Genomic DNA, 21,184 nt, shown 5'->3' with positions numbered 1-21,184 from the left:
CATTGACGATTTGGTTGAAAAGACATCAAGTCTAAGGAATGATTAATATGAAAATAGGAGTAGGTCAGGTCTTTTGGATAATATACCCTTAGGTCCCATATAATCCAGCACAGATGGGGGGAGGTGGGGTGGGAGCACACCAAGCAAAGTTTACAAAACCTAGTGCAATTGAAGCTTTTTCCTTCCAGTTCATTAAAAGAAATGGTGCCTATTATTTGAGGTATCTGATTGGCATTAACAAATTTAGCTGATATGATCATCAGTTGTAACAATATAAAACGGATTCCACCTTTGAGACTGCACCTACCCTATTTAATCTGATTATCTAAACATCATTTCTAGAAAATCTGTAAAAAGATAAATCTCTTGGACAAAGTATTTACAACCAGCAAACTCATACGCATGAAAAAGAATACATTAAATTAAAGGATGAAAGTTCTATAATTTGTGTAAACACTTTCAATAGTGCATCTCTTCATGAGGTTATGTACTCCATATATCCTGTCTTTATGTAAGGAAAAATATAGAAATGTCCTTGCAATTTTATTCTACTGAGAACTACTGAGAACTCTTTTAACTGTGCCAACAAATCTTCTGTAGCAAATAGCAGGAATTTAAAAAAATATGAATTTTGAATAAGTGATCATCAGAAACCTGATTATGGAAACCACTAAATTGTTTAGTTCTGCATAGACTAAACAGCTGGGTAGCCTTCTAAAACCAAATTCTCTTGAAACAAGTTGATTGACGTAAAGATGACCTAAAGATTAAAATATACTTTAAATCAATAAAGCTTTGCTAAAGATGTGGCTTTAGAGTGGGAGTCGTATATCTAAAACAGTGGGGGCCAGAAATATTTCAATTTGAGGTAGTTAGAGTGTCTGAGGTAGATGAAGCTGGTGAAGGGGTACATGGGGATGAACTGGACTTTTCTGATGATTCCTCTGTTTTTTCTTCACTTCCTGTCGGGGTAGCAGGGGAAATGGGTAGCAACCCCTCTTTCTCTCTTTTCTTCTGCTTCATCCTACGGTTCTGGAACCAGATTTTCACCTGTGTTTCATTAAGTTGCAGTGAAGCAGCTATCTCCACCCTCCTGGCCCTTGTCAAGTACTTGTTGAAATGGAATTCTTTCTCCAGTTCTGTGAGCTGCTTAGTGGTAAAATTGGTTCTAACGGTGTTGGGCTGACCTACGTATCCGTACTCTCCAGCTTTCCCTGCAAAAGTATATGAAAAGTTCAATAAGTGATATATAGGTGACATAATCAATATGTGCACACAGGTAAAACGATATGGAACAAGAACTTCTTAAAAAGAGGGACAGTGAGTGATGGAGTGTGAGGTGCTAACATAAAGGCGGCCACTAGTGTGTATCAAAGGAAATTTGATAAGTTGTTTACCAATTACAAGAAATATTACCACAGAAAAACCCAGCATGGAACTGCCATTATATCAGGTGGATGAACCTGTCCATACTCAGTGGTCTCAGCTCTCCTTACCCATAAACAACAAGGCACCTGTACACTCTAGGTCAGAAAGCAGAAGGGTTTGGTTTCGTTTTGTTTTATTAAAGAAAGTGGAAGAGGAAAGAAACAGCCCCCTGCTCTGAAATCACGACTAACCTGTTTTAGGCGGGTTTCTTTTAACTTTCATCCAGTCAAAGGTTTGTGCTGGAGGCGAGGTCTCTGCAGAAGGAGAGCGACAAGCTTCTTGGTGGCTGGCATGGAGTGGGGATAAGGAATTACTATAACTCGCTAGAGTCAGATTCTGCTGCTCTTGTCCGTATGAGGGGTGAATGTACTGAGCGGGACCCACCGTGCCCCCAGCATAACCTTGGTGGGGGTGGTGATGCTGGACCATGGAAGATGAGACAGTTCCAGAGTAAACGGCCGGGGTGCATGGGGGATACCCTCCACTTACATCTGCTTCCTGATTTAGTGCGTAGTGACTGTAACCCGCGGTGAAGTTCTGGGTGCCATATCCCGAGCTACAGCTAGAGTGCGAGTAGGACATGCCCAGGTTGTTGTGATGCTGGAAGGTACCGGTCTGGTGATGGTGATGGTGATGGTGATGGGGACTTATCTGGACCCCCCTGCCAACCAAAAAGCGATCATCCCCGTTGCAGTTACTGGCAGTGACCGCACAGGACTGGAAAGTTGTAATCCCATGATCTGGGGGAGGATAGGCTCTGGAAGAGCATGCCCCGGACTCTCCGCTGAGGATGGGGTAATCGAGGAAGGAACTCATCCTCGCCGTGTCCATTTATCACCGAGTGACCGGGTCTTCGGAGTCCTGGGTGACCGTGCCAACTTTCTCACTTCCTCCATGGGGCCAGGAGAAAAATGATATGAATGTACAGTGAGAGGGGGACACGTGAGGACGGCAGCCAATGGCTGAGCCTCCTGCTAAAATTTCCCTGCTCCTGTTGGTGATGGATCACCGTTCCAGTGGCATTTAAATTCCGAGCGCTCCTCCATCAAGGTGACGCGGATCTACCACCACCTCCTCTCCCCCCCCCCCCGTCCTCCTCCCCCTTCCCCTTAGCCAGTTCATTGGGGCTTCAGAGCCGGGGCCAGAGAGACAGTGTGAGCCCAGGCGCTCAGCCTGCAGCAGCTGAGGCGGAGGCGCCTCTGGAGGGGGGTGGAGGGGGGTGCTCCTGCGGCATGGATTACAGGGCTCGGAGACCCAGCTGGAGGAGCCCAGGTAAGACAGGCGCTCTCAGGCTTTCTGCTCGCAGAGCAGTTGGTGGCCGCTCGCTTCCCCGGAGCGCGCTTGGGAGGATTTGGGCCACCACCAGCACCGCTCCGGGGTGAATCTCCTTCACGGATGGCTCGAGAGTGCGGCACTCCTGCTGGTGCTGTCAGGACAGCCCATCGCCCCTGCCCTCCTGCTGGCCGGTCCTTGTGCGGGGCCCAGCTGGACGGGCAAGCGGGCTGTGCAGAAGGGAGCCCCGCGCAGCGTTTCGGGGCTGGGGGCATGCGGGGGGCTGGGTGGGGGAGACCTGTTTCCCCTTTCCGGGAGCCTCAGCAGAGCCCCGCTCTCGACCAGCCAAGAGTTAAAGGGGCTTGTCCATCCCCTTCCCCATCGCGCCGATGTTATTAGCATGGAAATGAGGCGCTTTTGTAATTTAACCCCATTGTGCTGCGGGCAGGCGGGCTCGCCCGGCTTCTGCCACCGAGCCCAGGCGTGGGGCGCCGAGCGGCCGGAGCGCTGCTGCTTCGGCCCCTATCTGGGGCTCTGCCCAGCTAACCAGGGGTTACGTGAGCTCAGTCGGTTTCGGGGCTGCGGGGGAGGGGGGGCAGGAAAATGGATGACGATTGCAAACGTGGGCCAGGCTGGAAGCTTTTCCAGGTTCTGCAATCCATCTGCTGGGGTCCCGCGGCGCCTGACACACACACAACACACACAACACACACACACAATGCATGAGATCTAGGGACAGTTCCTAACGATAGACACACCCAAGCACCGGATGACAAGCCCAGGGGTAAGGGGGAGGGGGAGAGAAAAGGAGGAGAAGGGCCACTGCAGTCCCTAACTCTAATTAATTCTCTTTGTCACTTGGTGGCTCTCTTTGTCACTGTATACTCCACTACAGAGTATACAGAGAGTAGAGGGGAGAGTAACCAGATAGCTGCTGGCAGAGGTGCCCCCCCCCCACCCTGTGTGATCTATCTCAGAGTTTACTAAAACTTTCTCTTGTTCCAGACAAGGAAATAGGACCAATGGTTAGAACAGCATGGATGATAGTTGGTATTTGGCATTTGATTTCACGTTCACCTTATCTGCTCAGACAGATACAGGCAGTTACAGAGCTAGTCAAACATGTGGAGCCATCCACGTAACTTCGCAAATAGTTTTATTCTTGTCTTTTTCAGCCTGGAGAACTGTGTGTGGATTTATGCAGATGCACTTCGACTTTGGCAGATTTTGCATTGTCACCATGCCCGATTGATTGTTATTTGTATTTTAAAATATAAAGGGCTATTTCCCCCTCGACTCGCCAGCCCCCTCCCTCCAGCCACCCACACATACTAAGTGCAACATCCTCTTCCAAGTGATAAGTTACCAAAAGTGTTCGAAGCTCCAACTAGGCCACCCTTGTATCCATTTCACCTCCAGAGCCGCTCTGATGCCACCGGAAAATGAATATATGTTCCCCCGCCTAAGTTTATCCATAAAAAGATTTGTCCTTCTATTTACATTTTACAAATATGCCTAGATAGCCGTTTGAAAACATTGGATTTCTTAAAATTCATGAGTGAGGCTGGGAGGAAGTCCAGCAAGCATATATGGAACGATGCTCACCCTTTTTGGCTGCAATATTGTCTTATTTAATTCTTGTCAATCAGTTGTGATAACCGCTGTACAAATCAGGTGCTAACACAGGCTGGCTTATCTGTTAACTATAAAAGAGATGGCTTTTTCCAGTTTTTTCTTCTTCACTACTTTAACGATTAACAAAACTATTTATTGTACGTATATGTATAATTTATTTATAAACATCGTTGATGTTATACCATCATATTCAAAGAACAGAATTGTTTACTAAAAGAACAGTAAACTTCTCTCTATTTAAAATCAATCTATCTGCAAATCTATCTGCACATATAATTCCTCTCTGTATATTTACCCGTAATTTTTGCCAAATAACAGCTCCTCTGTTACTCTCCTCTGCTTCCTTTAAATTGTTTCTCTTCGTTTCTGCACCATTGTTTTGAAGAAATCCGCGTCTTTTGTTACATTGTCTCTCTTCTAATGCCTCGAATGCTGCTGCCATTACAGAGCCACAGTGCAACATAATGGGAAGGGGACACACCAGGGATAAATACCTCTTCATCCCCCCAACTAGAAAAGTTGCCATCAGACACGGTCGCAAATACACACAAAAATTCAGAGCTGTGCTATTTTAACGGTCAAATCTTTCCGCTAGCCCCACCCTGCCTCCTTTGTGGGTTCGATCCACCGTGGTTTGCAGAAAGTCGAGTTTGCATCTCCAGCAATTCAAGCCTTTGAAGCATTTCTGGCGCCTGATGCACATTCTTGGAACATTCCCCAAACAATACTCTGTGTCTCTCACACACTCAAGATTTAGGGGTTACAGTGAGTTTCTTAGAGGAATTCTATCTCAGGTAGATTTACAGATATTGCTTTTACATATATCTTGAGAGACTTTTACTGGTCTTTTCCTAAACAATTCTGTTCATTTAAGAAGATGCTATGACATCACTTTGTATATACATCATACATAAATATCTAAAAGCCAATCATATATTAACAATTAAATCCCATTGGAACCCTGTAACAGGCGTTAAAATACTCGACGAAAACTGCTCTCTTACAAAAGCGAAAGTGCTGAAGCAGCGAAAGAAAAGAAGCAGGCCCGAGGTTTTTGTGGCATCCGCAGCTTAGCCAATCTGTTGTTTTAAACGAGCAATAAAAATGAATTATGACTAAACGCCTTCTAACTTAATGGTTTTAGACGGGGATCCCCTGCTCCGGCAAATACGTAAGAGGATTTTTATTTGTGCATGTGTTCCTGCCATTGATCTCTTTGATGACATTCTCATTCATAGAAAGAGTGTGATTTATGAGTGTAGGAAGAATTGCATCCAACCCCTTCCAGCTATTGCCCACGCATCTCAGCTCCGCAACGTGTTGCGGATCAGAGAAATAACACACCTCAAATGAAATGGAAACAAAGTACTTGAGACAAATGAATCCATTCACTGTGTTTCAGATATATTCCGGAATACTCAAAATCAAGGATCTGTGGGCAGCAAAACTACCTGCTAGCATCTGTTGCTTGATTTTAGCAGAGTAAAAAACGCTCACCTTCTGAACTGGGTGATTAATATCAATAATATTCTTACCAATTTAGCTGGAGTTTTTAATGAGCTTTTTTACTGCTGTAATTGAGGAAGTAACACATTTTTGGACAGTGGGCCGCTGAAGTGGTTCAACTGAAATTTAAACATGTTAACCATTAGCTTCCAGTTTTAATGATCAACCCTTGGCACCGCAAACCGGTTTAAAAAGAAAGGGACTTTCTTTGTTATTGGACCCCGCAGAAATCCCCTGAAGAATGGCACTAAGAATTTAAGCCCATCCTAAATGTATTTTTAGATAATAACATTTTTTTTATTTCCTCTCTTTTTTAGATATCTTTTCTTGGGACCTTTCAGCACATGGGAGCTAATCCGAGGCGTACTTTGTTAGCATTTTTATTTTTAAAGAAGTGTTTCAGAAAACGACTTGCTGGACACCTAAACGTTGAGTTATAGAAAAACAGAATGCTTTAAAAGAGCCTTCCACCCCTGTAACGAGCCAGGTTCTATAGCAGGCACGTTCCCCATTTACAATAGATTCTATTTTGTCTGTAACGGCTAAGATGCATATGTATGGTGTTTGTCACAGTTTAGAAAACCCAAGACTTGTATTCACACACAGAATAAGCTGTTATGTGCATTAAAAGGAAGAAATCTTTATGTGAGCTCTGTGGGCTTTTTAGTTATTATTTTTGTTTGTGAGAAATACCGGGTACTTTGACCTGACTTATGAGAACCTTTGCAATAAAAAAATTAAATGTGATTTTTCTCTCTCTAATAAATATATTAAATTACCAAAAGGAGAGAGATTGTGACCAGAATGTCTTAATTTCATTTCTGAAGTTAAATAAAGAGAGGGGGGTGGGAGGAAATACCACTTATGGTCTGAGTCTAGAGAGAGAGAGAAGAAAGCTACTTGTAGCAAACAAGAATTTATTCTACCAAAAATACTTATGACAACGCATCCTAATGTAATACAAAAATAAAAAGAAAGTGAAGATACAATTCTATATGATCACTTTCTTACAGGCCTCATATATTGCTTTCATAGAGGGACCTAGAATGTGGCTAGGTTAAACTGAACACAATTAAAACTTCATAAGAAACAGTAAAAATGGCTCTGGAACACAGTAAAGGGAATTAAAAAACAGAAAATACTGACCAGGAAAAGAAAAATAAAAGAAAGTAATTTGAAACAAGCCATAACCCTTGGCGACAGGACGTCTTTAATTTCTCAATAATTCAGATGCTGCAAGTCAATTGTAGTGAGTGTGTCTGTAAAAAAGTCAAAACTGTCAGCAGAAATATCTACAGGACTGTCCAGAGATCCTGGCAAACTGGGTGAAACTGCATCTGAAAGCTGTAGGCAGGAATCTGTGGAGAAAACGTTAAAGTCCTGTAAAGAAGGGACATCTAGGGCCTCAGGACTGTCATTGTTCAGGCCAGCTGCACAGTTCTGGGCCATTGTTGATAGGCAGTTTTGAACAGTGGGTGACTGATGTTGAAAATGTTTCAGATTTTTCTCATTGCTTGTTAAAGGCGAAACTGGGAAACTTTGGGACTCTCCATTGTGTACATTCTGAGCCTGCTGTTGAGATAGTGCATTTTGTTGAAAAGTGTAACCTTCCCTTTCCAAAAGAGCGCCAGAGACATTATTGAGGGTTTGCTCAAAGAGCGATTTCTCCTCCTCCTCTTCTGCTTTCTCGCTGTCCTCCAGACTCTTAAATTTCCCCTCACTGTTTTGGTTCTCCTTACACTGGGTCTGTCTCTTGTGCTTCATCCTTCTGTTCTGGAACCAGACTTTTACTTGTCTCTCAGTCAAATCCAGCAAAGCTGCTATTTCAACCCTCCTTGGTCTACAGAGATACTTGTTGAAATGAAATTCTTTTTCTAGCTCCAAAAGCTGGGTGTTGGTATAAGCCGTCCTCAGCCTCCTAGATCCACCGTTCCCACTGTCGGGGATTTCATGAGACTCTGTAAAAACAGATAAATGCACAGTTTGAATTTTAGCATCCCAGCACATTCCACCTCAGAGGGGGGAAAGATATATGTATATATATATAGCATAAAATATCAACTGCAACAAAATGGCCGCCCTTGGCTGCAGTAGATCCATTGTGTTGCACTCCTGTGCTCCCGATACTGTGGACCCCTTTCCACCTCAATAAAATTATTGCATCTAGCTCCCAAACCTACCAGAGCAAACTTTATATTAGCCATACTGCAATTTATAATTAATGCATCAGCTGCTTAGCAGAGCAGGAGCAATCTATCACTCTTCATTACTGTCAAATATCCTAACTCTAGGACAGCAAGACAAGAGGAGGTCAGCTCCAACTCAGATAAATCATCCCACATTAAACAAGTTAGGGAAAGTTTGGGGTTTTAATAACACTGTGGAGCCCACCAGATTATTTCCTCCTTCTCCTCCAAACCATTTCCAGTGAAGTTGGGAAAGTAACAATCCAAGGAAAAGAGCTAGCTTTAGGGGAAAGTTTTTTAACTGACCTTTGTGGCTTAGGCAGGCTGGTCCAGTGGCTGAGGCTGAGGCCGAAGCAAGCGGGAGGGTAGTTTTCTTGGAGGCTTTTTTCTCTTTCATCCAGGGGTATTCCGGAGGCTGCAGGGCGCCGGCTGGCACCGGGCTGCTGCTGCTGACATTGGGGCTCTGCTTGGGACGGCTGCTGCTGGTGTGGCGAGGGTGGCTGCCTGGGTTCAGGCTGGGGATGGTCTGCTCAAAAGGAGGAGGAATCAGTGTCGAGTGTGAAAGCGTCGAGTTCTTGATTGATGAACTTTGAAATGTATCACCGACAGGGGGGAAAGATGGCAGGCACTCAGCAAGCGATGGCTGACTATTGATAAAACCAATCTCTCGCTCAAATTCGAAATTCATGGCCTTCAACTCGCAGCCCCCTTGGAGAAAAAGTTCCCTCTTATTGAGGGTTTTTGCGGGGGAGGGGGGAAAGGCCCAGGAAAAAGGAGAGAGAGAAGAAAAAAATATATCATAGAAGATCGCTGGTGGGGTGTTTTTTTTCTAATTCACTGATTACAGCCGTATGGGGACCGTGCTACTATTAAACTATTGAATTCATGGAGACAAGGTTGAAATTGGACCGAATTGGCTGTCACATGATTGCCTCTGCCCAATGACAATTTGGGCTTTAATCAAAAGAAGCCACTGTCTGTTTGATTGATCCAAAAAAGTCGGGAAGGAACGCCTCATTGGGGGCCAGAAAGGCTTTATTTACACTTTTTAGGGGGAAAATTATATATCTGTATCTATCGGCTTTGCGTCCTAATCTGAAATGATCCGTGCGTGTGTGTGTGTGTGTGTATGTGTGTGTGTGTGTGTGTGTGTATGTGTGTGTGTGGTTGCTTGTCCTGCAGACTGCTGCCCCTCTCGTCTCCTCCCGCACACTCATCTCATTGTTTGGGACTGTCAGGAAAACGCTTTGCACCTCGCAAATCATTTAAGCACCTCAATCTGACGCTTTGAGTCATTAACAAAGTAATCCATTAATCTTCAAAGTTTTGACACCTGGGGCCCCCACATCTCAGCCACATAAGAAGTTGCACCCAGGCAGGAGTTACTGGCAGAGAGTCCTGCTTTTTTCCCGGGGAATAGCACTTCCCCCTAAGCTAGTTTACTGCTCCCGAATTGGCATCTCTATGCCACTTTTGCTTTGGGGGGAGAGAGTATGTACAGTATGGAGAACAATTGGCCGCCGATCTCTGAGCTCATTGTTTAGCAGGATTTTCCGCAGCAGCCTTGCTCCTATGGGAAGAATAACATAGAAAAAGCTTTATGGTCATGACTTTTCACTGCAGTTGACTTCACAGAAGTGCACTATAATATATCTATCTATCTCTACCATATAGATATAGATATACTGTAAATATTCTAAGCAATCTAGTGCATTAGTTTGTAAACTACACTCGCTTCTGCTGACATGTTTTACTTAATAACCGTAGTAGACGGGGTCTGGTGAGTATGTTCAATTGCAGGGAAATATATTGGAAGGTAGTGTCAGATATATATATAAATATTAATACGTCAGGGGGGAAATGCTGCAAGGATTCTAACTTGAATGACTGTGTATGAGCCAAAAGCATTTGCTTTGTTTACAATCGTTTTGATTTACAACTTACAAAGCTATTAAACTACTGAACGCTGAGGCTTTGAAACAACCTTTCCAATCAAATCGAGAAGAGTGGTAAAAGTATGATGCTAATGGCTATTTATTATTAATTGTTGTTATTATTATTAAAACACAATGAACACATCTGGAATTTTATTTTTCCACAGCACGCAGGCCATATCTGTTTCGTGTAGCATTTTATATTCAAGATGAAAAACATCATTGTTGTGCTTTTTTTTTTTTTTTTTTTTTAGTCTAAGGAAGCCAAATCAGCCTCGCGCTGGCAATAGCTGCTCTGTTTCGGAATTGCATTGAAAGGAATCGCCAGAATCTTTGTAAGCGGTTCAAATAACAAACTGATCATTAGACCGCCACTCTATCCAAGACTGACCAAAACCCTTCGGTCTGAAGCTAATAAATCCACAAGATGAAGTATATCTGGGAAAGGCTGGGAAAGGAGGAATGGGGTTGGGGCATTTTAAAGGGGGGGTTGTTTTGTTAGGTTGTTTAAATAAAATATAGAACGCGACTTGTCATTTAATACCTCAAAAGGGATGCCTTATAAATATAGATGCTGTTGGAAAATGCTGGGGGTTTAATTTTCTTGCTTTTACTACAAACAAAGCTCTGGTGATGCCTGTGCGTGATCAATCTTGTCCGCCAAAAGGTTTGACAGCTACTGGCCCTTAAGAACACATTTAAACCTTCTTGCTCTTTCCAAGATCAAATGTGACCAAGCAAAGAAGGAGAGCAAGAAACGCAAGTAAACAAGGAAAAGGGCTCCTTTTAAAATGTACTGCTACAGGGTTATTCTCAGTACTGTGGGAATATACGTTTCTAGTTGGCTTGGTGCTGAGGGTTATTTTTACTTTAAAATATTGGAATTAACAGTAGGATGAAAAAAACAATAAAGGGAGAGAAAGAGGGAGATTTCGAGTGTAACCAGCCTTTGTAAGTAAAAACCGTGTGGGTGTAGGTATTCTGCGCATTTATTTATTTATTTATTTATCCTATTTATTTTCTTGTGGATCGGTATAATACAAAAACCACCTGGAACAAAAGGTTTTTCTCTTCGGACAGTGAACTGCAAAATACTTGTAAAAATCTATTACTCTGCCTTTGTAAATATGTGTTAATCAATAGATTTTTTTTAAAAAATCCAATATAGAGATTTAAAAATGGAAACAAACTAGATGTATGATATAGATTTTTTCTGGAAAGAGTAGGGGAAATTACGCTCATATATGTATTTGGAATGGGGGGGAGGAGTGGAAAGCCAAATTCTTTCTAATATTTTTATAAATTTAATTATCTGTGCTAAAAGAAGCAACACATGAAGAATTCATAGATTCTGACATTTCCTTTGATTTTATTTAACCTGCCTAAAACAAGAGTTGTTTAAATAAAACAGAAACATTTCCTAAATAATCCTTTCTGGATTTATCAATTGCCAAAAGATACTTTCTTCCTCTTCTCATTAATGTTCTATCCTAGGTCAGTTTTGAATATATATTATAATTCAATGAAAAATATCAGACAGATTCTAGGCAATCTCTTCATCAGTTGAGGTATAAATACATATATATGTATACAAAATAAATACATACAAAATCGTTTTCTTTGACTGAAATGTTATATATATTTTTTGCAGAACACTTATTTATAGATTCGTGGATACATTATAATATTTTCAACAAACTTCAAGCAAGGATGATTCTCAGAACAAGATAAAGACTCACGATTAATAATATTTTAGAGTGAGACCAAAATGGCGACATTTTTCCTGTGCATTAAAAAGACACAGATACTGAACAGCATGGGTTAATATCTACATGGCATATGTTTATGTGTCTATATACATACATGTGTATATTTCACCCGAATCTATTAAGGTCCCTCCTGATTTATAGTCTGAATTTTAAAAATAAGGTCACATAGTATTATGAAATAAAAATCTTATTTTAGTATGTTGATTCGCTTCTCTGGATTCCAGTTAATACAGATTCCTATCGGAATAGCCTTGCATATGAATATCTTGCTAATTTATTATCGAAAACCATGCAGAGAGTAAGTATTTTGCAATATTGCGTTTTTTAACCAAAAGCTAGAGCCCACTTGTCTCCCCTCCCCCACCAAGGCCAAAAAAGGGAGGAGGTGAAGTGGGGTGGGAAACCAGATTAACAAAAATGAAAAAAATAATAAATCGGGTCATTTTTTTTAAAACCATAGCCGAATAGGAAGCAACATATTGAGAAGAAAATATCCCGAACTACATTGTAATCCTGTTTATGAGCCTGAACAACAAGCTTTGCTTCCAAAAAGTGTACACAAACCTGAACAGCTGGTTTATTCTGGTTTCTTCTCTAGTGGGGTGATGAACTGTATTTCTCACTATTAATTTTTTTTAATTTGTGCCTTCAAAATATCCATGTGCATTATCTTATTTTTATTCTTAGCTCTCTTTGCTTTATTTAATTTCCCCCTCCTCCCGGCACAATGTAACAGGCGATGAATTGTCTGTTCTGACCCTGGGAGGAAAAGTGTGGGAGTAGAAAGCTCCAAGCTTTCCAAAGGTCCCTCCAGTGCAGAGGCGAGAAGAGCCTTTTCCATATGGACGGCTGTTGGTGAAGTGGGTTCCTGCAGGGGGGAAAAAAAGCCCAACATGGCGAAATCCAACATCCCTAGACCAAGGACCAGCTTACCCTTACGAGCACTGTCTCAGGAATCACTCTGTTCGGCGCGGGCACCCGAGCTTTATGTGAAGCAGTGCTGTTTGCGAAATAAACGTGGTTGTGTTTCTGACCCAAATAAATATTATTCAGACAAAAATATCCTCCCAATAGCAGTGCCTGTAAAGCATGCCGGCAGCTCAGCACCTAGCGTTATGGACACAAAAGGCGGATCGTTTGCATCCTTGGTATTTTCAACGCTGAAATTGTCACAGCTCATAAGACATATTGGGATTTGCCAATTCACTGCAGTTTTAAAACCTTGATAAGGAAAACTGAAGGGGCTGTTTACGTGGGTTGGGTATCGGATATTTGTGTGTGTGTGTGTGTGTGTGTGTGTATCTATATCTGTTCACTTAGTGATCACATGGTTTGGGTCTTTTTGAACAAATAACCGTTTCTTAACTCTTTATTATTCAGAATAAAAACTTTATTTTTGTCAGAATGTGAGCAGCAAGGAATGTATAACTTTCAAAACAAATCTAGTCTTTTCAGGTTTACACATTTTCCATTTAGCTGGATGTTACAAGCATAAATTATTCAATTTGTGATCAATTTTTTCAGATTTTATTGCATTATTATATTTTTAAATAAAGGAGTAATAGTTTCCTTTCAAATGATATTTCCTACTTATGCCAATATGCCATCTAACATACGGCCAGGTAAATACCTCCTGAATATTCATGGTACAGAATTTTATATATATATATAAATATGAACAGATGGGGATAAATAAAATTTTAAACACTTAGATTATTCAATGTTTTAAAAAAAATATAAATAAATCTGAATGTTCACCAGCATACACACATTGAAAGACTTAACACGTATTAATAATTGTCCAGGGAGCCCCTGTTCAAGCGCCTTTGATTTCTTTCTCGCTATTTAAAAGAAGTGCAATAAAAAATTGCTTCCCCGTGGGATCAATCAATCAATTTGTACGAACAAATTCACATTTCAGAATTATTGTTATAGAAAATTTGTTCATATACCCTGTTTTGATAAAAGTGTAGAAGTAAAGTATAAAGCCTATGTATACTCCCAAAGCGAGACACAAGGCTACAGTTCAAGAAGATAAATATCCACTATTGAAACTATAGAGCAATTCAAGCAACAAATATTGCTACGTCACGTAAACTATAGAACGCTTTACCAAACAAAACAAAACAAAAACAAAAATAGAGGGAGATGGGAGGGAAGGGTGGGAAGTACTTTTAAAAAGTTGGGGACTTCATTCCACTTAGTAACTCATGTCTGTTACAGATGGGTGAGTTTGGGCGCTTCCTGAATTCTTCCCTGAGAAGGATGATGAGAAGTAAGGTCTGTGTATGTTGGGTGTGGATCACAAGGTCCATGGTGGTGATTGTTGCCCATTGGCCCAGTCCCACTGTAGTCCATGTTGGCAGAGGAAGGATGAGGGAGATGAGTTAGACCAAAGATGGAAGGCCCAGAATTGGTCATGGTGTCCACATAGTTGCCCCCCACATAGACGGGGCTTCCCTGTATATGTGGATTTCCATAACTGTTGCCTTGAAGAGGGTGAGTATCATATTCAGGAGTAACCGCTGCTGTCCCCGTGTATCTCTTTTGAGGAGGCGGACAATTATTGAGAGGAGCCGGATATGATGCAGGGATGCCATAGGCATTTTGATGAGGCTTGTTAAATGATGGAGGAGACTGGGGCTCATAGGGAACACTGTTTACTAAAGAATGCATAGAGTTTAAATACCCCCCAGGAGCTGGAGGCACAGGACTTCTGCTTGGGGACTGTCCTCCTGAAGAGGTCATCATGCCCTTTCCCTTTTGATCCTTTTTATATTTCATTCTGCGGTTCTGAAACCATATTTTGATTTGTCTTTCTGTGAGATTGAGCAAATTAGCCATTTCTACCCTTCTTGGCCTGCAGAGGTATCTATTGAAGTGGAACTCCTTTTCCAGTTCTACCAGCTGGGCACTTGTATAAGCTGTACGTGCTCTTTTAGAGGAGGCTTGCCCTGGAGGGCTTTTATCACCAGCACAGCTCTCACCTATGTAAATCACACAAAGAATACAATCAACATGGTGGAACCTGAACACAGTAACCAGAAACAATAGAAGCCATGGCTAGGATTAGTGTCTGTAGATCCCAGCTCTCTGGTATACAAATATCCTAGTGAAACATACATATTTCTTTCTATAACTAAAATATGCCAGGCTAAAAGCATTGAAAGGCTCACCATTATTTTCCTTCACCTTTGAAGTGTCACTATATGACTATAACTGCCTCAATAAACACAGCACCAAATATTGTAGTTTACCTGAAATAATCCTTATACAAGAAGAAAAGATTTTTTAAAAGCGAGTCTTATGAACTCTTTAATGCAAAAGTCTGATTAAATGTTATATATTATTGTTGGTTTCCTCAAAGCAGTCCAGAGGATTTAGATATTTCCATGAATGGAATCCCCCAGAATGGTCTGAAAATCTCATCATACCCACATGAACTCTGTGTGTGTGTTTGTATGCACACTCACACTCATGTGCACATGTCCCATATGTACAAACAAAAATATAATTCTAAACATATACATGCATATATACACATAAATATAAACATATATGTACTATGTATACATATATATATATATAAACACACATTGCTGTTATGAATAAAATAATACATGACATACAACATTCTAAATGGTAACATTATCAAACCATAAGAAATACATGAAAGAAAAAATTTGCTAAAGTTTTGGAATCTATTTCCACAGTACACAGGAAATGTAGGAAGTGGTAAATATAAACAAAATGCCTGGGAACAGAAGTTTGTGTTATCGATTTAGGTGTACTTGTGTAATAATAATTTCCATTTATACTATAATCCCCAGTAATATTTTTATGGACCTAACTTTATTTTACTCATAACTGATCTTTGTTTACCAGACTTGTAACTTTGCCAGTCTGCTAAAATAAGAATAGGTTCTGAGTATAAGTAAAGCATTGATCCTGACTGCAGATGATTATGAGCTATTTTATTCCATTTACAATTCAGCAGAGCTAGGTCACTGTCTTATTATTCTAATAGCACTATGCCAACAAAATATTCAGGATGTGCCTCTGGCTAGAGGTCTAGGCCTCTAGATGTTGACATGATTTAATAGAAGAAAGAACATAACCTGTGGAATGGAATGTTATAGACTAAGAGGCAAATGTTATATCAACCTTAGACACTACAAAATAGAAACACCTGGAAACTAAATAACTTATAAATAATTTGCAAGGCTGAGTTTAGCATTTTACCAAAGTCACTTTAAAGCATTCTGAAATACTTTCTAGAAGATACATGGTTAAAAAGTTATATTTGAAATAAGATTACTCCCACAATATTTTTTTAAAAAGATGACATATCTCGGACAAACTACAAATACTTGATCCCACAATTTGGCCTGCCAGACTAAGTAAGTCACTTATAATGTAAATACATTTCATACCTGAACTGGAACTGCTGTTTTTCTGCTTTGTATTTTGTCGAGACTCTTTCATCCATGGGAATATTTGTTTGGACATGGTGGGTGAGTTAATAACTGGGCTCTTGGTAGTGTTAGCTGGGGCAGAATTGCTGCTGGCATTTTGAGGTGGTGAGACAGAGGGTGGAGGTGGAGGTGGTGCCTGCTGGGCTGGAGGCTGTTGCTGCTCTGAAATAACTGGGGGCTGAATGGGTTGGCTAGTGATGGTCCTCATGCAACTCTCATTGATTTCATTGGTCTTATGGTGGGACACAGAACTGCCAGGTGACTGTAAAGAGCAAGCAGGTCGATGATATTCAGTTTCCACAAGTGATGAAGATGGAGGATATTGCTGCTGACTAGCATTATAAGTGAAACCATTTGCTCCTTGGTAGGGGTAGCCACCATAGATTGCAGAGCTGTCGTAGTAGGTCGCTTTTTGCATTTCGTTGTTTCCCAATATTTATTTCACAAACTGACAGGGTCTTGACACCCTTAAAGAATAACATTGGCACCCCTCTGTCACGTGACGTTCTTCCTCCAATGGCCTCTCCTGGTAGACCTAGGGTGTAGCGAAAGCACACTAGAGTGAAGAAATAGTACAAATCCATCTTACTTTCAATAGCTAAGTGACATGAAAGCCATAAAAGAAAAAGTGGTCAGCAATATTTAGCAGCATGACTTGGCCTTAGGCTAAGAGAATTTCGATATAAAAGCTGCCTGAATTTACTGGCAGCTACAAATATGTGGTTTACTGTACCAGGATAAAGGTTTTCCAGGGTTTATAACACCGTGAATTGTTTTATCATTTATCATACAAGGAACACGAGAGGTTATTTAAATACAATGCTTCCAGATAAGGGTGATCAAGGAAAATGTATGTTACACTAGGGGAGTAGTTCTCTCATTCACTTTCACTGCTGTCGGAGAGTAATAAACCTTTCTCCTATACTTCACCGTAACCACTGCCATCTTATTTTTAATATTTATATTGTGGTTACAGTTTGGATAAGATTTTTAAAATATATATTACGTGGAAAAGAAAAAAACATTCAAAGCCTTTCCATTCAAGAAGATCCACACGCACGCAGTCTAATGCATATTTTGTTTGTCTATAAAATACTTGACAAAAACAATACAAGCTGACACACATTAAATGGAAGAAGCAGTACTTGCAGATTAACTTGGGACTACTTTAGATATTTAATACCCTCCCCCCCCGCCCATTCACATAAATCAGTTTTAATTGCAGTGAATTTAAACTGGGACACAGATTTAGCCACCAGGGCCAAACAGCTTTACAAAGCCATCAAAGTAAATAATTTGGGGACTGCTCTCCAGTTGTCACTTGTGAGTTTTCTCTTAAGTGAGCCTGGTAGAATCAGCCTGTTTGGAATTTCCATCTCTCATGTCTTTCACTTTTAAAAGAATCCCAGAAATGGAATGTTGTTCTCTAGGAATGACGATTATAATCAAAAGTTCGCAAGGAATCAGGACACTTTTTACAGTTATTTTGGAGCTACTTCTTTCCATGGAAACTACCAAATTCTACCTGTTAAAACATGATGGATTGGAAAAAACACCAGGAACCTGAAAAACCAGCGTTCATCTCCATGACCACGGCTTGAACTTTCCTTCCAACTTAACGATAATAGGTTCTGTCTTTGAAACTGCTATGTAATTTGATGTATGAGGGTTATTTGGCTGGAGAGAGGGGATGGACACACAAACCATAAAATGCTCCTATAGCCCGTGTGAATCTTTTCTGTAACTCATGCTGTTTACCTGCCTGAGAATAACCAGTTAAAGATGTGTCCTCAATAATGGGAAAGGAGATCTGAATGTTATCTCCAATCTAGGAACTCTTACACACACATTATTTTCAGAAATTAAAATCCTTTTCTCCACCTCCACCCACCTCCCTGTTGCTGACAAACAGCTACACCGGTCAAAAATAGTGCTCTACAGTCTCCTGTCCTTTGATTTTTTTTCCAAGGCACCTAAAACCACATGAACCTTTGGGGAGAAAGTGTTACACAAAATCCACCAATAATTACAAATATAGGTATTTCAAGTGATACAAGTTACTTAGAAAGAAATGGTCCCTTTGTTTTATTACAGACTAGCTACTTTAATAAACCCCCAAAAGGCCTTGCCATTTGATTTTTTTTTATTAATTGAGACCCATGGATGTTATTGAACTAATAAGTTGGTCAAGATCTGTAACACATATACTGTAAAGCATATACATATAAACATATTAATTTCCAGTTCCTCAATTATAAAGCACAACTCTCTCTCTCTCTCCACCCCAGCCCCCATATACTGTGCCTAATTCTTAGGCCCTAAAGTAGTTTTCATTTAGTTCCCTTGAAACACACAGAGATTTGGGACTCCCAGTCTCAGGAAAACAATACATTAATTAAATAATAGTGATCTTAGCGTCATGGTCACCCATTTAAAATACTTCACTTTATATTTGACATTTTAAAGTTTGTTACATTGACTAACATGTCCAGGGGGATAATGCTGAGTAGAAAGTCTGGTGGAGAATATTTCCAGAGCTCCGCAAGGAGCTAAAACAAAAACAAAAAGCAACTTGATTTTGAGAGAGAAATATTGTAGGTTCTGGTAAATCTACTTGCAGACAGAGCAACTCAGGTTTTGGTGTCCAACTTTGGACACCAGCTTCTGCAAAGTTATAGAAAACTGGGAAGCTGTGAGTACAACGTGGCCGTTTCTCTTTTTTTGTAAGTGCCATAGATACTAAAACCAGGGGAGGACAAAAGTTTGTCACTACAACCGGTGCCTGGGCTGGCAGAAACGTTTCTCTTTTACACGCTGAAGACAAAGGGCCTGACTCTGTCCTCGGTTATGCCCGTGCGACCCCACTGACTTCATTGGGGTCGCATGGGAGTGAAAGCAAAATTGGGCCCCAAAATCTTGGAGTAGCCTTTCCACCGACAAGATCAATATTTGTGCATTAAACAAGTGCCACTTTAACAAGCTCTCTGAAAGATAAAGAAGACACAGAGGAAAGTTGCCTTACTAGGGCAGGTCCCTCACTTGTTCCCCATTTCCCCATTATTTCCCCCTCCCTGATACATCTGACAAAATCCCTTCCTTCCAACCTCCTTCCCTCCCCCCCGCCCCCCAGCCCGAACTCTGATCCAGGAGAGAAAAGCAGACAGCCCCTAAAGATTTCCTGACAGATAAAGAAAAGTTCAGGGAAGAGGGAGAAACTGCCTGCATGCGAAGTGTAAGGGTATCAGTCACTGCCTGGGAGGAAGCTCCCGCTTGTGAACTCTTCTTGAACCGAGATTTAAGTCTATGGTCATAAATCACTGGGACATAAACTCCGCCATTCACAACTGATAGCAGCGTATTTGTGGCCTGCTTACCTTAACTTCTGACGACTGAGGCGGAAGCCAGCATGCTCTTTGGAGGCTCGGCGACACACAACCCAGGGAGCAGAACTTTCCCCCAGCCAAGTCCCTTCGGCTCCGGGATGGGCACCGGCTCAAGTCATCTGCACAAGGAACCCACCAGCCAAGACTGGAGGAGCGCTCACTGCTCAGGACTCGCTGGTTCGGCTCGGACCCCCTCCCTCTCCCTGCTCAGCCCCTAGGGCAGAAAGCGGGGCCCAAAGATAAGAGCTATCAAGTCTCAGGGCTTCCCTCATGTAGTGCCACAGAAAATGGGTATGTTTCTTATGAATATTACACGCAAAGGACGCCTGGTGGGGGGAAAAAACGCAGCCGCCTCGGGAAGTCCGGGGCAGGGTGGGGGTTGCAGAGAAGGAATGAAGGAGTGAGAGGAGAAAGGGGAGTGAAGGAGTGAAGCTCCCCCCGCACCGAGGCGTCACTAAAGTCCAGGAAAATTATGCTAATGAAGACAAACGGCGCTCACAAAGGGTCACTCTGACCAGTTTTTTGTGTGAATCGGTTTTTGGTAGATATGGAATATTCTCTACACGAGCTCCTCGATGCTGAAAGTTATGGGAGACCTAGTCAGTAATATTCGCAATAATAATAATAACAATAACAATTAACAATCTGTAGTTTATGTCTTTCATCCAAGCAACTCCTATCAGATCTGTGATCTGGGCAATGCTTTTAGTGGAACAAATGAACTAATTATAGTTAGTAATTAAACATGCATGCGTGAGTATACACACACGCAAGTAGAGATGTACACATGCGCATACACCCACGCAGATATCCACACATATATGCACATACTGACATATTCACCTATGTGCAGATATGGATCTACGCATACATACACATAGATATACCTATAGAGATATCCACCCATATGTGCGTGTGTATAGTTTCACGTATTCACACACAAACATTTGACACACACACTACGCCTGTGTTGGCACACCTATCTGTACAGATTGCTGAGGTGTATCTGAGGGGCTTATGTTTTGAGCTTCAGTGCTTTTTTTTAAAAAAAAAAATAAAAATAAAATAACCCAAATTTGACAACAGAAATATACAAGCGTCAGCAACAACCATGGAATTCCTTTCGGGGACATTACAGTTAGAATCAAGTTTAAGACTATAATCCCGCATAAAGGAGCCGGTTTGGGTGAAACACATTAAGTGGCGATTTAGAATAATTACAAGGTGTAAATTTGTCGTTTCTTCGTTAATTAAGGTGTTAAAATATAAATAGTATGCTTAAAACCGCAAGGGAGCACAGTGTCACCTTAAAGCAAAAACAAAGCAAACGACAAATAAAAAGCACTATAAGGCCAGGGTGGCCTCTTATGCATACCAATGGTTTTTGTCATTTATGGCTATACAAGATTTATGGCTTCATGCACCAAAGCTGTAAACAGAGCACTAAAACAGAAAACACTTGCTCCTTATGGCATATTGCGATGGCACAACATGAAAGGGGAAGTCGGGCAGCGTAGGAGGGGAGAAGAGGCAAAAATTCACTCGTATGCATTTTGCTTCAAACAGCCCCTTGAATGTTGCATTTGAAGAAAAGCT

At 41.3% G+C, this 21,184-nt stretch overlaps 3 protein-coding genes across 4 annotated transcripts; all 3 read right to left on the bottom strand.

Annotated features, from left to right (window-relative positions):
• Nucleotides 1–858: 858 nt before the first annotated feature.
• On the bottom strand, nucleotides 859–2,259 carry HOXA1 (homeobox A1). Its single transcript, XM_077809336.1, has 2 exons — nucleotides 1,620–2,259; nucleotides 859–1,214 (listed from the first exon to the last, which is right to left on the bottom strand). The coding sequence occupies exons 1-2, from the start codon at nucleotides 2,257–2,259 to the stop codon at nucleotides 859–861; spliced, it is 996 nt and encodes a 331-aa protein (XP_077665462.1).
• A 4,800-nt stretch (nucleotides 2,260–7,059) lies between these two features.
• HOXA2 (homeobox A2) lies at nucleotides 7,060–8,715 on the bottom strand. Its single transcript, XM_077809334.1, has 2 exons — nucleotides 8,334–8,715; nucleotides 7,060–7,799 (listed from the first exon to the last, which is right to left on the bottom strand). Exons 1-2 carry the CDS (start codon nucleotides 8,713–8,715, stop codon nucleotides 7,060–7,062), a joined length of 1,122 nt encoding a protein of 373 aa, XP_077665460.1.
• Nucleotides 8,716–13,947: 5,232 nt separating this feature from the next.
• On the bottom strand, nucleotides 13,948–16,623 carry HOXA3 (homeobox A3). 2 transcript variants are annotated; one of them, XM_077809332.1, is made up of 2 exons: nucleotides 16,164–16,623; nucleotides 13,948–14,717 (listed from the first exon to the last, which is right to left on the bottom strand). In XM_077809332.1, the coding sequence occupies exons 1-2, from the start codon at nucleotides 16,621–16,623 to the stop codon at nucleotides 13,948–13,950; spliced, it is 1,230 nt and encodes a 409-aa protein (XP_077665458.1). The 2 variants fall into 2 exon arrangements, with proteins under 2 accessions (XP_077665458.1, XP_077665459.1); XM_077809333.1 differs by having other exon boundaries at nucleotides 16,170–16,623.
• Between the last annotated feature and the right edge of the window lie 4,561 nt (nucleotides 16,624–21,184).

The sequence above is a fragment of the Eretmochelys imbricata genome, chromosome 2 (assembly GCF_965152235.1).
Source record: "Eretmochelys imbricata isolate rEreImb1 chromosome 2, rEreImb1.hap1, whole genome shotgun sequence".
Taxonomy (NCBI): domain Eukaryota; kingdom Metazoa; phylum Chordata; order Testudines; family Cheloniidae; genus Eretmochelys; species Eretmochelys imbricata.
The sequence above is the reverse complement of the archived record's forward strand: the minus strand, read 5'-3'. Positions and strand labels throughout refer to the sequence as shown.